General features: G+C 50.5%; 1 protein-coding gene across 3 annotated transcripts in view; it reads right to left on the bottom strand.

Moving 5' to 3' along the window:
* PRIMA1 (proline rich membrane anchor 1) overlaps positions 1-10042 on the bottom strand; it is a 71375-nt gene extending 61333 nt beyond the window's left edge. The window contains exons 1-3 of one of the 3 annotated variants that reach the window (XR_004432327.1): positions 9687-9752; positions 8906-9029; positions 804-939 (exon numbers count right to left, since the gene is read on the bottom strand). Coding sequence is in view for 2 of the 3 variants with exons in the window: in XM_033191503.1 (XP_033047394.1) it covers positions 804-939; positions 8906-8998 (229 nt within the window). In the remaining variant the exon portion in view is untranslated. Of the gene's footprint in view, positions 1-803; positions 940-8905; positions 9030-9686; positions 9757-9841 lie in introns of those variants that run through there. The other 2 variants (XM_033191503.1, XM_033191502.1) reach the window with 2 other exon arrangements.
* Positions 10043-17354: the final 7312 nt, after the last annotated feature.

Below are 17354 nucleotides of genomic sequence, written 5' to 3'. Positions count from 1 at the left end.
ACTGACTGGGGACCAAGAGACTGGAAAAACAGCCTACCAGACAACAAGCTGTGTGCCAAGGTTATGGAAAATACATCCCAAATAATTCCATGGAGATGTGTTTAATGAGGTAGATATGGACATGATCACAGGCATCCTATAGGTGGGAACTTGAAGGAACCATGTGAAATACAGAACCTCCTTTGGAGAGACCTTATCAAGTAGCAATTGTAAACAGGGAACTTTACCATGTAGAGGTCAGGGCTGAGGCCATTTCTGGCTAAAGAAACGCTCCTTTGTTTGAATGACGGCGCAATCAAATTGTTCAGAGATGAAATTGTCCAAGGCAAACAAGTCACAGAGAGGTTTTAGCAGAATTCGGTGCACATAGCTGAAAGGCATCTTGTAACTTTGCTCCCAGAGCATTGACTTTGGTTCTACCCTAACTGCCTCCTTAAATGTAAATTATAATAGAGAAATAGAACCGTGTGTTGGGGGAGGGGGGCTATTTAAGACCAGTCCCCAGCAGCTGCCCCCTTTAAAGATCTGGCCTTCGGAACAATCCCGGCCAAGTCACTCATCAAATGGAGATTGACTTTTATCTGATTAACTGATGGAGAAACATCCTTCTCCATCTCGCAGGAGCGTGCTGTGGGAAAGGCGTTTTGCAGACTGCAGGGGAAAGTTGGGCCTTGGCTTCCCTCCTGCTTGGACAGTGGAAAATTACCAAGAAGGCAGGGCTGCCCTCGGCCACGCTCACTGGATCTTCATGGGCCCAGGAAAACACAAAAAGAAACCTGAAAATGGAGTGAGCCATTACCTACCTGGGGCGGAGAGAAGTCTGGGAGGCGGTGGGGGCGGGGGCGGTGGGGGCAGTGGGGGAGGAGGCCGGCACTGGCAGACGTGTCGGCAGCTGTCAGTCACTTTGGAGCAGGACTTCTGGGGCTCACCGTGCGTCACCTGTAAACATGGGCACACGTACCCAACAGAGGGAGAAGACCATAAGGCAACTAGAAGCTGAAACGAGCCCAGGCCACCCTGTCCCCTGCCAGGCTGGGACTTGGGATTCCTCTCCAAGACCAAGGCAGGAAGAATCAAAGTCAGATTGATTTAAAGGGGACAATGTTGTTGGCGGCTGGCCTGGCTGGCTGGAGACCAAGATTTTCTTCCTAGCTTTGCCAGAGACCCTGGGCAAGTGACCTGGATATGAATGAGAAGTCGACAAGAATTTGAAGGTTAACTGGTAGAATTTCCCCATTGTACAAATGGGTGAACTGAGGCCCAGGCAGAAGCAGCTGCCTGAGGGCCTCACACTTGGAGAGTGAGATCCTTTATTTCCTCTGTAATCTAAGCCCAGCCACTTCTCCTGTCTTCCTTGCTACGGCCCAAGGCCAAGCCCTGGCCTTCTCTCCAGCCCTCACTCCTCATGGCCTTTTTGTGTCTACTCTGGGGCAAGGCCCCCCTCTCTTGGGGAGAAACCTCATCCAGTGAGGCCTCTGCTCCTGTGTCCCCACGTGACCGAAGGGAGCAGAACAACCTGCTTGATGCTCTCCACTTGGTGTCCTGGTGGTCTTGTGGGAAGGGCACCACCTCCATCCCCCCAGCAAGCCCCAGATGCCATCCCATCCCTCGTGGGATCATGTGGCCTACAAGGTCTGCAAGGGGCAATCCCTGACAACCTCTTTGGCCCTGCCTCATCCCATGCTCTCTCCCCGCCATGCTCTCTCCCTGTTTCTCTGCCCTCATTCTCTCCTTTCAGTTTCAGGCCCCTGGCCTCTGCAATTGCTGCTCCAGTGGTGGTAATGTTCTCCCATCCCTACCCCTGCTGCGCCCCTGACTCAACTTGGCCATGACCTCACAGACGTGTCTCTGACCTCTTTATCCAGCCAGATCCTTTTGTATGGGCTCTCCTGGCACCAGGTTCCCCTCTAGGGGCAGAAATCTACATTTGGATGTTACCTGGTTCATACTTATCTTCACCATGGCACTGTGAGCTCGCTGAGGGCAGGGCAGGCTTTGTTCCTTCTCTCTCACTACCATAAATCACCACTTAAGGGAATGCCCACCATTTGATATATCTTTGGTGAATGAATGAATGAATATGAAAAACTGGGCCACAATCCATGCCTCTTGAATCCTGACATGGTGTTTTTCCAGCACCAATCTCAGCTTCCTCATCTGTCAACGAGGAAGGGTAGCCGGAGTGAGCTGGGCTCCACCAGCAGTTCCCAGCCCTGGCTGTACATTGGAATCTCCCTGGTGGTTTTAAAAAATACCCATGCCTGAGCCACATCGATTAAATCAGAATTTTGCAGGTGAAGCTGGGCCTGGGGATTTTGCTTAAGCTTCCCATGTTAAACTTCTTATGCAGAGCCAGCATGGGGACTGGGTGGATGGATTAGACTGACTGCCGGCGTCCCTCGCTATACAGAGTGCCATAAATCCAAGAGTCTGGTGTTTCATGCCTGTCCCGGGGAACAAGCTGGTTTAAAAGCACAAAGAGTTGCCAGTCACCCTCCACCTCCTCAATGGCCACGGTTAATTTCTCTGTCATCTCTGAGCCACTAGAAACCAGAACTCCACTTTCCCTGCAACTAGCCCTGTGTGGTCTGCCTTTGAATGCTGATCCAGCCCCTCTGCCACGTGGCAGAGAGATCCCCTGGGGCTGGGCGGCTCCCATCACACCTGAAAGATGTGAAGAAGTAATGTGGGTAACCTCCACTGGGGTGGCAGCAGGAAGTGAGCTGATTTACAGCCCTGGCTTAATATCTACGAGGCTAAGAGGCTCCTGCTCATCACCTTTTAATGTTTTTAAAGGGCCATTGACTGCATTTCAAACCCTGGAAGGCAATCTTCTCTCCCACTGGGAAGAGCATACCATCAGATGGTGGCCTCTGCTCAATTATTTTACAGAAATGATTAACTCCTTACATGTCAGTGGGAAATCCACCGGCTTCTAGACCGGTGCCATTGTTAGATGTCCCATCATTGAGCCTGTGCCCCTCCAGATTCTGACCTTCCAAGACCCTGGGGTTTGCTAGAAAGCTTCATTCTCCTAACAGCTGGCCTCTGAGCCCACTTCTTCAATGCACTCTACCAAGTGTGTGAACTTCAAGCAAGACCATTGCCAGTGCAATTATTTTCTCAGTCTCAGGTGCAATTTATGAGAGAGAGTTCAAGAGGAGCACGTTTGGCCCGACACAATGACCTATTTTTGTGAGAGGATATGAAGGCACGGATGTATAAGGATATTTAATGTGATGAAGTTCTAGGCAGAAAAATCAGGGCCAAATTTCAAGGCTGCAGGAGGAAGAAGTGAAGGAGCACACGACATTTAAAACACTGATAGTTCTTGCCTGTAATCCCAGCACTTTGGGAGGCCGAGGCGGGTGGATCACCTGAGGTCAGGCGTTCGAGACCAGCCTGGCCAATATGGTGAAACCCTGTCCCTACAAAAAAATACAAAAATTAGCCAGGGTGGTGCACGCCTGTAGTCCCATCTACTCAGGATGCTGAGGCAGGAGAATGACTTGAACCTGGAGGTCAAGGCTGCAGACAGCCAAGGTCATGCCACTGCACTCCAGCCTGGGCGACAGAGCAAAACTCCAGTCTCAAAAAATAATAAATAAATAAATACATTAATAAAATTGATGGCTCTGGCCAGGTGTGGCGGCTGACACCTGTAATCCCAACACTTTGGGAGACAGAGGCAGGCGGATCATTTGAGCCCAGGGGTTCAACATCAGCCTGGGCAATAGAGTGAGACCTCATCTCTACAACTTTTGTTTTTTTTTTTTTTCAGCTGGGCATGGTGGCACACGCCTATAGACCCAGCTACTCCAGAGGCTGAGGCGGGAGGATTGGAGGATTGCTTGAGCCCAGGAGGTTGAGGCTGCAGTGAGCTATTGCAGCGTACCGCATTCCAGCCTGGGCAACAGAGCAAGACCCTGTTTCAAAAAAAAAAAAAAAACAGTGGTTCTCAGTCTCTTATATAAGGGCCTCTCTGAAATGTAAGCAGGCACAATTGCTTAGCCAACTGTTCTCACGAAAGGAACAAGTCTGGTCTGTCCTTATGCCTGACAGCTGGGCCTCCACTGCTGTGTCCTGAGAGTTTGGTCTAGTCCAAGCCTATGGTATCTGAGCCTGCCTCGACTCTGGGTTACTCAGACCCCATATCCACTTGCTAGCTTCTCTCCATCCTTCAAATCCATCTCTTGAATAGCCTTATTGGGTGTTCATGCAAAAAAGGACTGAGACTTCTCTCTCTCCTTTTTTTGAGACAGGGTTTCGCTATATTGACGAGACTAGTCTCAAATTCCTGGGCTTAAGCAATCCTCCTTCTTGGGCAAAGCCATCCTAAACCCTCCTCCACCCCAAATTAGACTCCCTTGCTCAGTGCTGCTGCTTTATTCTGCAAACACTTCTGTCTGGGGCATTTCCGTGCTAGTTTGTAATGTGTGTCTCTCTCCACTAAGTTGTGAGTGTCTTAGGGCAGGCAGGTAGATGAGTACTTTATTAATCCTGAACAACCATGATTTTCTGAGCCTTACTATGTGTCCATCATAGGTTCATGCTCCCACTTCGCCCTGGGCATAACTGGGAGAGATAGGTGATATCATCCACTCTTAACAGGTGGCCCGCAGGCTCAGTGAAGCTAAGTGATGTACCAAAGTTGCCCAAGGCCCAGCATTCAGTTGGCATTCAGTGAAAAGGTGCAATGCTCACCAGTGGAGAAACACAGGATCTGTCCCATTCCCCAGTGCTGGTTCCACTTGATTGGCAGTGTTGTATTTAGACCAATAGAGAGGAAGCCTCGGGTGTCCAGAGCTTGTCTCAACACCTGGCATTTGGTTTCTATCTTGGGGAATTTCAAAAGGAGAAGGAACTTGCCCCTAAAGTAACCTGCTCTTAGCTGGACTTCGTTAAGAAGGAGCAGAGGCCCAGAAAGGTCAGTGACTTGCCTAAAGCCCACAGAACACAGGCTGGTATTGGTACTTCCTGGGACCACTTCTTATTCCAGTTTCACCATCATCTGCCTTCCAGGCCCTGTTCTGCAGGGTTCTCCTGCAGCCAGAATCCTGTAAATGCTGTAGGCTTGAGAGTAGGCTGAGGCACAGGTAATGTCCTGGAGTCTCCTGGATTTGGTACCTGTAGCAGGGGTCTGAGGGACACAGTGTTCCCAGCATCAGTTCCCTCTTCTCCAACCACCATCCTCTTCCTGGCCAATCAGTGTCCTACCACCATCCTACTCCTGGCCAATCAGTGCAGTTCTGGGTCCAGCAGACGTTGCCTCCTAAATCGTCCTTGAATCCATCTACTCCTCTGTTTCCTTTGCTGCCACCTGAACGAGGCCACCATCAGGTCTCCAGTGGGCAGTACCTGCCACTCATCTAGGGTTGCCAGATAAAATATAAGACACCCTATTACATTTGAATTTCAGATAAACAACAAATAATTTTAATTGGGAGAGTTATTATATGGGAGACATGCTAGGAAAACAATTTGTAGTTTATTTGAAATTCAAAGTTAACTGGATGTCCTGTATTTTATTTGCTAAATCTGGCCACCCTCCCCTTACCTACCTCTTTGCCCCTGCCTTGCCTCCTCTCTGCATCCATCCTTCATGCAGGAACTGGACTGAGATTTCTCTTTCTCTCTTTTTTTTTGAGACATGGTTTCACTATGTTGTCCAGGCTGGCCTCGAATTCCTGGGCTCAAGCAATCCTCCTGCCTTGGCCTCCCAAAGTGTTGGGATTACAGGTGTGAGCCACTGCAACCAGCCTGGACTGAGATTTCTAAAATACCAACCTGAGATTGTGTCATCTCTTACTTAAAACCCTTTACTTAAAATGACATACATAGCCCTCAGGATCAAGTCCAAACTGCAGGACACTATGTTAGTGGCTTACAACAGTGGCCTTACCTGGTGCTTCTTTCCCCTGGGTCTTCCAAAGTCCCTCTCTTCTCTGGCCTTGGGCTGTTCCCTCTGCCGGGACACCTCACCCTCATTTGCATCCTAACTTCTCATCCTTCATGTCTCAGCTGAAGCACCACACCCTTCAGGCTTCTAAGACTCTTGCCCCTAGTCCAAGCTATTTCTTCTTGCTGAGCTCTCTTGATGATAATTACTTGTTTAATTAGCTCTACATTGCCAAACTATCAGTGCCACAAGGGAAGAGGCCACTAAGCCCCTTGCACTTAACAAAGGGCCTGGCATATAGTAGGCGCCCAATAAATGCTGCCAAATGACTCATCAAAGCTGCAGAGACTGACTATAGAAGGGGTTCAACATCCCTTGGGTCTGGGGTGGCTCCTCATCAGCACACAGAGACCCATAAGGCCAGATAAGGGGCTGTCTCTCTAACTATTGCTTTAGGAAGGCAGCCACAAAGATGATGGCTTCTGGCATCTTTCATGGAGACAGGCCAGCACCACGGTAACTTGATGAGACACACTCCTGTCACACCTAATAAATTTGCTAGCCTTTCATCCTCTTTCCTTGCAACAAAAAAAAAAAAAAAAAAAAGAATAATCTGGAAGTGAACTTAGAAGAACCCTAAATCACACTAAATCACAAAAGCTCAAAATCTCAATTCCAGACACATGAAAGAACAGGGGGGAAAGGCTAAGGAATGCTCCCACCAACCCTTCTGGCAATTTAAATGTCGTCTGACTTTAATAATTAAGCTTCTTATCAACTAGCAGCAGCCAGAGGCTTAGAGCTGATTGCAAGGTAAGAACCTGGTGCTTTGGGGGACCCCAGGTCTCTTGCCTCATTGAGGATCCCATTAATCACAGGACTTTGTTATGTTGGCCTTGTCCTTCCAAATGTTCTTCTGGCAAAATGCTCATGGAAAGGCAGATAGCTCTGAGTTTGTTCTCCAGATTAGAGAAACTCCTATGACGTGACAGATTTTATTTTCCCCACTTAAAGAGAAACACATGGCTTCGTGCATTTCCATTTTTCCTCTTCTCTCCTATGTTCCCCCGGATTTAGCTCTTTTGCTTAAAGCCAGATCCATTCATTCCAAAACCCCTTTCCCTTGATTTCTCTGTCCCTATCATTTGTAAATTAATTTTTCCAGAGCCTTAAGCCAAGGTTTTACCCATTCTACTTGTCTGGAGGGTTCCTTTTGAAATTGATTTGTATGAAAATTGATTTGTATTGAGTAAGAGCATCTGAAATACACACACACACATACACATACACACCCCTGCCCACACACACACACACACACACCTGATTGTATAAGTACTGCCTGGCTAAAGGACACGTAAAAAACTGAACTGCTTTCACAAAATTATTTCTTCTGGGAGGAGTGCGGGGTGCTTGTGGGTCTTCTGTTTAGATCCTACTAGCTCACACAGTAGAATTCTAGTCTTGGAGACTGACAACCTCATTATGTTGCTTCCCACCCCAGCTGAAGAAGTCTTATGGAAGAGAGAAAACTGTAAACAAATGAATCTAAAAACTAAGTGAATTCAATATCTGAGGTTCAGCTAAAAGTTGAACAAGAGAAGCTGGTCCCAAGCCACTGAAGTGTTTAGAAGTGACAAAATCGTGTTTCCTGAGGAGACACAGCTGAGTTTAATAACTGCTGTTTCACACATTAGACAAAGCTGTCAATTCCAAAAGGAAAACAATTGTGAGTGAGATGGAGGCAAGCCAGAGAAGAGAGCAGAAGACAGGGCCTGGGAGTGGGGATGCTGAGCAGCGTCGGACCCCGGCTCTCGATGGGCAGTCACCCAGGCCATCATCCAGGCAGGACTAACTGAGCAAGCTCCCGGCAGGGCCCATCATTTGGGGCAGCTCAGGGACCTCGACAGACTGGCAAGAGGTCTTGTCCCCTTCTCCTTTTTTCTTGGTCTGTCACCCCTACTCAGAGCAGCCATGTGAATGGTCCCCAAACCCCAAAATGCCACCAGGAGAACATGAGGCTACAAATACCCGAGAGTGGATCCTCAGTGCCCAAAACAATGAAAATGTCCTCCAGAGCCTGCAGAAAAAATGTCAGACCACGCAGTGATCAACAGAGTACCTGGTCAGCCAGGCAGAAGAACGGCATTACTATTACTCCTATCAGCAATGGCAGCAACCACTACAGGTTAGTGTGCATCATGGTCCTGGCACTGCGCCAAGTAATCCTTACATATCTCATCCAGTACTTAGAATAGTACAGTCAGGAAGAAGAAACTAACTCTCAGAGAGGGGTTGCCTAAAGCCTCCCAGCTGGTGAGGGACAGAGCTGAAGCTCAAATTCCGGAGCTGACATCGAAGTCCACCTTGTCACCTCTCCACTGTACCAGTAACCATGCACATTCTGGGGGGGACTAGGGAATATATCATTGAACCCTGTCTCTGATGCTAAGAGGTAACTCCGGTTAGTGGCTGCCTGACCTCTGCCCTGCGATTTAAGAGGCACAGGGTGAGAGATTCAACCCTGGGCAGTCCTGACAGATGGGCCACCACGCATTATCTGTCCACAGCCTCAACTCTGATACCTACAAGAAACACGGTTGCCTTCTATGTTGAAAACCAGTTTAAGAAAGGTAATTTGAAGTTCATCAGTGGTTCTGGCGGGAAAGAAATAATATATATCCTTGGGATGACTTTTCCTTGTAAGTTTGTTTCTTTCCTGAATTTCTACCCTAGAATGCTATCATCGGAATGTATTCTCTGAGCCCCTTTCCATTCCAAGGCCGGCCCGGTCCTGCAGGCTTTAGGCCACAATTGAAGCCTCTCTTTGGAGTTTCTTGTCTTTTCAGGGGTAGGGTATGGGGTACGGTAGCAGCTTTTCTTTTCCCCAGCTTTTCCGAGAACCAATCAGTGGGGCGGCTGCAGGAAGCCAGGGTCTCAGGAGGGAAGGGGCAGCTCTCCCCTCACCCAGGAGGTCCTCCCAGCCAGTGCGCAGCCGGTGCGTCTCACCTGCACGAAGCCCCAGAGCGGGTGGAGCGCGCAGTGCAGCAGCAGCGAGGACCAGCAGCAGCCACGGCCCAGCACCAAGTCCCGGAGGAGCATCTCGGCCAGCGACGCCCGCTCCTGGGGCGAACTGTCAGGAGAGCAAGGCTCGGGTCAGGCGGACATCGCGCGGGCACTTTAGCCGCCGCGCACCAACATACCTCCCATCCCGGATCGGTCGGGCACGCCCCGCACCCAGGGGCACCCTAGTAAACCAAGCCTGCAGTGACACTCCAGCTTACACCTCCACTGACTCTTCGTAAATCCCAGAATTCACACTCTTTTCTTAGGCACATCCCCAGAACCCCGCACGTACACTTTAGCTCCGCGCACAGCTCCAGAATATGCGTGCATACCTTGGCCCCCTGCACACCTCCAGAAACAGCCAAGCAAACACTTACTGCGCCCCATTAACCCCTAGAAGCAGCCACGTACAACTCACTCTCACTATGAGTACACTTCAAACCCGGCGGGCACTACTCACCCTGTGCGCACACCCACAGAAACAACCGTGCACACCCCCTGACTCCTGCCTGCACCCTCGCTGACCCTGCATGCACGGCACCAAGAAATCTCACGCTGCGTGCACCCTCACTGCCCTGCCGGTCTCATTGCGCACACTGCAACATAGGCACCTCCGTGCGCTGCCCCTTTGCACGCTCCTGCCCAGCCCCGATCTCCCGCTCCCGGGCGTGGGTTCCCCCCACGCCTCCATCTCCGCCCGCACCCTTCTAACGCCTCACGCCACCTTGCCTGGCGGCGGCCCCAGCCGATCCTCAGCTCGCGGAAGAGAAGTCCGCGTCCCCCCCGCGGCAGCTCTGTTTCCCAGCCGCCGGACAGCCCCCATTTAAAGCCAGCCGCCTCCCCAGTCCCCCGCCCTCTAGGCGGGGCCTCGGTCCTCACCTTGGCGGCTGCGCGGGCGCCCGGGGGCTTCACATGCCGGGGAGGAGCTCCCGGCGCTGGAGCAAAAGTTTGCGCGCCGGTTGGGCCTCCCGGGGCGCTGAGCGGAGGACCAGGAGTGGCGTCCTCGCACCGGGCGCAGGGTGCGGTGGCTCCCGGCTGCGCCTGGCCGCGCGCGGGGCGGGAGGGGCGGCACCCCGCGCCCAGGGCCGGGGCTGGCCGCCTAGGCGGAGGCAGAGGGCGGGGAAAGTCTCCTCTAAGCCGCCTGGAGCCGGCCGCGCGAGCCCTCCACAGGCTCGCGTTGGCTCCCCGCCCTTCCTGGTGGCGCCGAGCGGCTGCCCGGGGCACTGGGGTGCCCGAGCTCTCTGCTACCTTCACGCCGGCCCGCGAGAGGCAGCGGCGAGAGGCGCCGGCAGGGAGCGCCCGCTGGGGCAGCAAAGCCGCGGGCGGAGGCGAAATAAATAATGCACGAAAAAGGAAAACAGACGTGAGCCGAGCCAGAGCCTCTCCCGCCTCCCGCCCGGGGCTGCACTCCCGCCCGCGCTCCCCCCACCGCCGCCGCCGCCGCCGCTGCCGCTGCCGCCAGCGCCGCTGCAGTGATTCCTCGTCTCCATCTAGCGAGGCTATTGTGTATTGGGCGCTTAATTATTTATTCACCCTGGAAGCCGAGGATTCCCAGTTCCAGGAGGTTTTGGCCTTTGCCTGCGCTTCCCCCAAGCCTCTCCCAAGGCTGAGGAAAGGTGGCGAGGACTGACTTGAGATCCTTTTTTGCGCTCCTTCCTTGAGGACTCTCCCCGCCGCACTCCCCGCAGGCTCTCCCGGGCCCCGGGGCTGAAAGGTGCAGGCCGCCCCTCTCCCGGCCACGGGCCTTGTCCTCTCCTTTGTAGTCCCAGCAGCAGAAACTCTCTTGCAACACTAGGCTGCGGCTGGGAAGGAGCTGTGACGGCCCTGGGGAGAACATTTCTACCACTGCTTTTCCTCAACCGTCTGCCAACTCCTCTGTTTGAGGCAAGATTATCAACAAGTCAGTTTATTCGGTTCTTCGGGAAGTAGCCTGGTTACCTCTCTTTCAAACAAGCTGTGCCTAGCAGCATCACAGGCATGGTGCGGCCACTCTGCTCTTGTGGTGGAAGCACTTTGCAAGCGCTTTGACTGATGGGGGGCGCCTTCCAGAAGGCCCTCAAGGCCTGGACAATCCTATTTTTAGGTTGGATGAGAGAACCAGGGGCTTAAGACACAGAGCTGAGGGTCAGATACTGCGGCGCATGCATGGAAGAAACATTTACTGAGCGCACCTTTTCTCAGTATTTGGACACCCTTGAGCCACTCACGTAAACACACACTATAAACTGCTGGTTTGCAGAGTATAAACTGCCTTGCGAGCCAGCTTTCAAAACAATGTCTTAGCGGCCTCCTTCATGGCAGAGCGCTGCCCCAAGCTCTTTGCCACATAAGTGCTGCAGATTGCACCTCAACCAGCAAGATGCAGGGACTAATGTGAATGAGACCTTGTTCCTTCCCCCCCCCCAAGAATTCAGGGGTCTGTCAGGGAGATGGATAAAACCAACCACTGCACTGTGCACTGGCATGTCCCTGTCAGCCGCCCTGAGAAAGGGAAAGACTGAGGAATGGAGGGCGGATTGAGTAAAGGCTCCTAGGAGAGGGTGACTTGCTGGGAGTAGGGCAACGTCTCAAGCATTGGTAACCCTTTGTGCAAAGAAATGGAGACATTTGTGGGGCTGGGCGCGGTGGCTCACGCCTGTAATCCTAGTACTTTGGGAGGCCGAGGCGGGTGGATCACGAGGTCAGGAGATCGAGACCTTCCTGGCTAACACGGTGAAACCTCGTCTCTACTAAAAGTACAAAAAATTAGCCGGGCGCGGTGGCAGTGTTGGGCACCTGTAGACCCAGCTGCTCGGGAGACTGAGGCAGGAGAATGGCATGAACCCGGGAGGCAGAGCTTACAGTGAGCCGAGATCGTGCCACTGCACTGCAGCCTGGGCCAAAGAGCAAGACTCCTTCACAAAAAAAAAAAAAAAAAAAAAAGAAAGAAAATAAAAGAAATGGAGACATTTGTTCAATCCTTCATTCCATATGTGGCCTCCATGGGTACCTGCTAGGGACCAGACAGAACACTTGATGCTGGGTAGAAAAGAGGACAAGAGGATATCTCACTGGGGATGGGATAGGATGGAGGGAGGATGGGAAGAAGATGATGGGGTAGGGACTTCCTAGGTGACTCATCAACAGTTTGGAGAAATGGAGCCGCTATTGGTCAGCTGAGGTCAAAATAACACTGGATATTTTAATGCCTGTCCAGCTGAAACAAGTCGTGGTATTTTGCTCAGCACAATCTTTACGTTTGACAACAGCCCCTGATGTTTACATCCGGAGTTTTTTGCCACTTACAGATGTTATTTACACCACATTTTAATTCAGGTCTCACAACTCTGTGATGTAAGTGTAATTGCCCTGTGTGAACAGTTCAGAGACCTTTGTGCCTGAGCCAGAATCACACAGTGGCTCACTGGGGAGTCAGAAATACTAACCCCCAACTAGAAGCTCATGACGTTGGGAGAACTTAGGTAAGATTTGTGCATTGGAAAACCTGCATTGGCCAATCTGGTCTTCCATATTGCTGTAGTGGACCTAATCTATGCACCTCTTGAGGGTCACCTGGTGTAGATCACCGGATTCTGTCGCTGTTCGGGGTGCCATTTGTAGCCTGCACGGTCCTAGGGGAACTGAACAAAGGGGTGCAAATGTGGGAATAAAAGACAAGAGACAAAAGAGTATATTTGGAAGAAGGGCTCAGGGGGCACCTTACCTGTAGTGGAAAAGGGCCCTGAGCTTTACGCAGCCATCCGTATTTATTAGGCCAAAGAGATAGCGAGAAAGGGGAGGGGGTGTGATTGTCCAGTAATTGTCAGTTGGCTGCTTGGTTCACAGCAGGCTTGTGAGACTGCATCCTTTGAACAATAGGTGCTAGATTTTCCAGTAGATAACTTCAAAGAGCCCTGCGCCAGGGCGCGATGTCCCTCAGCAATCCTTTTGGTGGCAGGGCAGTGTGAGTTTGCCCATATCCTGCGTTCATGATAAACAGTTTGCTGTTTGATCATATAGCCTCCAGCGGAATGCTGAGTTGGTCACATCCTATGGGCCTTCGACTCCCTGCAATCTGGCCCCACATCTTGCTGACCTTCCTGTCAGCTCCCTTAGAGTGAAGACCAGGCTCTGTCACAGGCCTCTCACGCCATGAGTGGCCTAGGGAGGACGTGGATCCTCTCACCCTTTTCATTCAGGTGGTAACCCACACCACGGCCACATGAGGTCTGCCTACAGGGGCCAGATACATCTACTCAGAAATACAGGGGAGTTAAAGCTTGGGGCACATTTTGACCAGAGAAGGGCAGGAGATGGAAGGGACCCAGCATATGGAGTGCAGTGGTTCCATTTGGCTTGTCGGGAAATGTCCAGTAGGTGCAATTGAGCAACTGGCTGTGTTTGCTTCTAAGGCTGTGACCAGCTCAATAATGTACAACTTGGTGGCACACTTCTATAGTCCTAGCTACTTGGGAGGCTGAGGCAGGAGGGGCCCTTGAGCCCGGGAATTCAAGAACAGCCTGGGCAACATCCTGAGACCCTGTCTCACAAAAATGCATAACTTTCTCTCAGCTTCTGTGCTTCCCTGCTTCATTTCCTTTTTCTCTTGTGTCTGTTGCCCTAGGATTGTATCCCTCAATAAAGCATTAGCAGGCAGCATGATTGCTTAATATTCTGTCTCCGAAGGAACAGGCACAATTGCTACCACAAATGGTCCTAAAAAGTAGACCTTCAGGATGGGATGTTGGAGCTGGAGTTCTCTTCTATCTATAATAGGGGCCCCACTGCTGGGCCATAGCTGGCATGCAATGATATTACAATTTCTAAAGCTGCACCTGCTGCTAATTGGAATGAGATGCAGGTAGAAAATAAGGCTTTATGAGATCAAATGGCCATTGCATTTGGGGTTAAGTGGCTTTTTCTGATGGTAGCGGAGGTACTGCAAAGAGAAAATGATAGACTCAGGAAAGGTATCTACCAGTGTAAGGCATGCTTTGAAATAAAGACTTTAAGGACACTCCTGACATCTGCAAGACAGACTGCACTGAAAATTAAGCTTGAGGGCTGATTATAAGGTGGCAGAACTGAAAAGGAGACTAGATGTGCAGCCATGTAGATGTCTTATGTCCAAGTCAGAGCTCTAAGAAGGCAAGGATTGGAGCTGGTGACCCGGAATGGAGACTTTTGAGTTAACAAACCTGAAACTCTGGACCCTGATCTCCTTGAATCCTCTGTCAGGTAGAAGCAACTCTTCCACTTTTTAGAACAAAACAGCTCTTCTTGGCCTGGGGATAACAATGACCTCATTGAAGCAGGAACCTTGCAAGATGGTACTTGCTTTAATGACAACAGCCTACGGTAAATACGTGAGATGCCAGAACTTTTTTTCGGCACAATAAGAAGAAAAGGACCAGAAGGCTCAGAGGTGTGAATATTAGAATCATAAGACCTGAGAATCCACCACTGGCCTATGTTCCCTGGGATGGCCCAGAGAATCTTCCCTTCATTGAAACAGAAAAAAGAAGTCCTAATGAGCCCATCAGCACCTTTGAGAAATTCAGTGGTGGCTGTCTTCTGAAGGCTGGGTTCGATGATGGGAGATGGTGGGAAAATGGACTCTCTTGGATCAACAGCAATCAATGTAATGGCAAAGGCCAGGTGGCATAATGTCATGCCAGACAAAGTGGGCATAATTACATAATGGAAAGGAAGGCCAGAGTGGCAACCAGGGTGCCTGGAGCCATAGGAATCTATGTTAATGGCTGACAGATCATGATGTAATGGAGGGGAGACAAATGGGGAGCTAACAGGGGTGTTGCTTGACTTGTATAAATATACACACTTTTAAAATCTAGAGTGTAAGAACAGAAAGATGACATCTACTGCCATGGAAATTATCTAAGACTGTTCAGAGCCCAGAGCCTGTGATTAAAGGGGAGGCTGGATTTCTGAGGCGTTAAGTCAGCCATGAACAGTGGCAACCCAGCATGTGATAGAAGTGCTATGTACAGGACCAGACTCGAGCAGGTCTAGAAGGAACAGGTAAATTGCCTAAACAGCTGGTCCAGATTCTCATGTCACCCACCTCTGTTGAAGCTCTTCCTCAACTTACATGTTTAGCCCCAAATGGGAGTTCCATGTGATAGTCTGATGGAGGAGGAAAGCACCAGGGCCTCATTTACACACAGCTCGACGTGGTGTATTGGTGCTAGTTGGGAATAGATGACTGCTGTGTTACCTCCCATTCAAGGGTAGGAGAGGTGGCCCGAAGTGCAGACACACACGGTCTCCTGTGTGGGAGTAAATGGCTGGGCTAATCATTTTGGGACATGGAAAGAACAAAAATGAAAAGCCAGGGGCATGGAGGTCAAGTAAACAGTAAATGATGAATTCATGAGAGTGAGCACAAAGGGTATGGGGCTTTCTGCCTCGTGTTTGTCTCTCCAGAGAGCATCTGTTGCCAAGGAGGCTCCTATAGTCAGCCAGACAGGATGACCCAGCCCCTCTTTGGCTATCCCAGGGCTTCCTGTAGTGATGAGATGTTCTACTGAAGGCTCAACTGTGACATCAGCTTAGACACAACAGCTGGTGGGGTTGGAGTACTGCTCTCCTGGACATAGTGTGAGTCAATAGATGTGTCTCTGATAGAATATACAAGTCTAGGAACAAGGAGTGGAAGTAGGATTGACTCCTCTCTCTGACTGCCAGCAAGAAACCTGCAGAATCTGTGCTTCTTGTTCCTGCAAATTTAGACTTAGAAGAGTCAGAGGCCCTGGCTTATAGAGGGTAAAACTTCCACTAATAAACACAATAAGGGTTCCACTAAATTGGAAGCTGTGACTGTGACCTGGGCGCCTTGGGCTTTTGCCAGTGGAGCAGCAGAGAAAGAAGGATTTGCTATACTGATGCACGATAATACTTCATTACCATGAGGAGCAAGGGCTGGTGTTACATAGTGGGTGAAGGGAAGAGTATGTCTTGTGCTCTGGACTGAAGCGTGTCCCCCAAAATTCATCTGTTGAAGTCCTACCCCAATGTTAGGGGTTATTTAGAGATATTAAGTATGTTTAGAGAGGGAGTCTTTAGGGGGTAATTAAGGTTAAATGAGGTCATAAGCGTGGTGCCCTATCCACTAGGATTGTTGTCCCTCTAAGAAGAGGAAGAGAGAACAGAGCTATCTCTCTGTCTCTGGGTACTCAGAGGAAAAGCCGTGCGAGGACAAAACGGCCATCCACAAGCCCGCAGAAGAATCCTTACCAGAAACTGGCCCTGCTGAACCTTGATCTAGAATGCCCAGCCTCCAGAACTGTGAGAAAATTAATTTCTGTTGGTTAAGCCACTTAGCTTGGGGTATTTTGTTACAACAGCCTGAGCTGACAAATACATCTGGTTGTATGGGATTCATGGGGTATACTCTGTTCAGAGATAGCCATGAACAAGCAATTACAACATCCACAGATCCTCCAGGTGAGAACCCCAGACCCACTGAAGAGTTGACCCTAGAAATCTAGAATGGAAGGTCAAAGTGGGTGGAAGATGATGATTGTCAATTATGGCCCTAGGACCAGCCACAGCAGCGGGACTCTAGCTTCCTTTGCTAATCTTTTTATGTCTTTTTAGGAAGTTTCAATTGATCACTTAAAAAATTGGACTTGCACCCTCACTCTCAAATTGAGGGCATTTTGTTCTCAAGTTAGATCCAAATATCACAGGAAGATGGGGTGGAGGACTCTGAATAGCACAAGGGGTGGACTGTACTGGGTCCCATCTATACGCTTCCTGGATTTACCTGGCCTTACCTGCCTCCTCTTCTGCTCAATGCAGGGGGCAGCCACCACCACTGTCCCATCTCCTAACACCACTGTCTGTCACAGCCTCCCCCAGGTGAGAGCTGACCTTCAACCCGGCCTCCATCATGTACACTGTGAAAAGGGCCACGAGGCAGCGGGGGCCAGGCCCAGATGACTGGAGTCATGGAGAACCTGCAGAATCTGTGCTTATCCCTGCAACGTTAGACTCAGAAGAGTCAGAGGTCCTGGCTTGTAGAGAGTACAACTTACACTAATGAACACAGTAAGGATTCCACTATACTGGAAGCTATGACTGTGACCTGAGTGTCACAGGGTCCTGACCTAGGACCTAACACCAATCCTATACTCAGAGGATTGAGTATACTCCTCACCCCAGGGGGAGGGGGTCCGGCTTGCCCAGTAGCTGTCGGTGGGGACCAAGCGCCATGACCTGAACATGGAGGAGGGTTAGCTTCCTGAGGGATGAGCTTTGATCAATGACAGACAGGGTCTGAAAAGATCTGGTGGATTATTTATCTCCCTTTCTCCATCCGTATGGCTTACTGACATATGTCTTGTGTGACCAAACAACTGGCTGTGATCCCTGGCAAAACTGTGGCCAC

This window comes from Trachypithecus francoisi, unplaced genomic scaffold (genome assembly GCF_009764315.1).
Source record: "Trachypithecus francoisi isolate TF-2019V2 unplaced genomic scaffold, Tfra_2.0 Lachesis_group3, whole genome shotgun sequence".
NCBI lineage: Eukaryota > Metazoa > Chordata > Mammalia > Primates > Cercopithecidae > Trachypithecus > Trachypithecus francoisi.
Note: the sequence above shows the minus strand (reverse complement) of the source record. Positions and strands in the feature narration are given on the sequence as shown.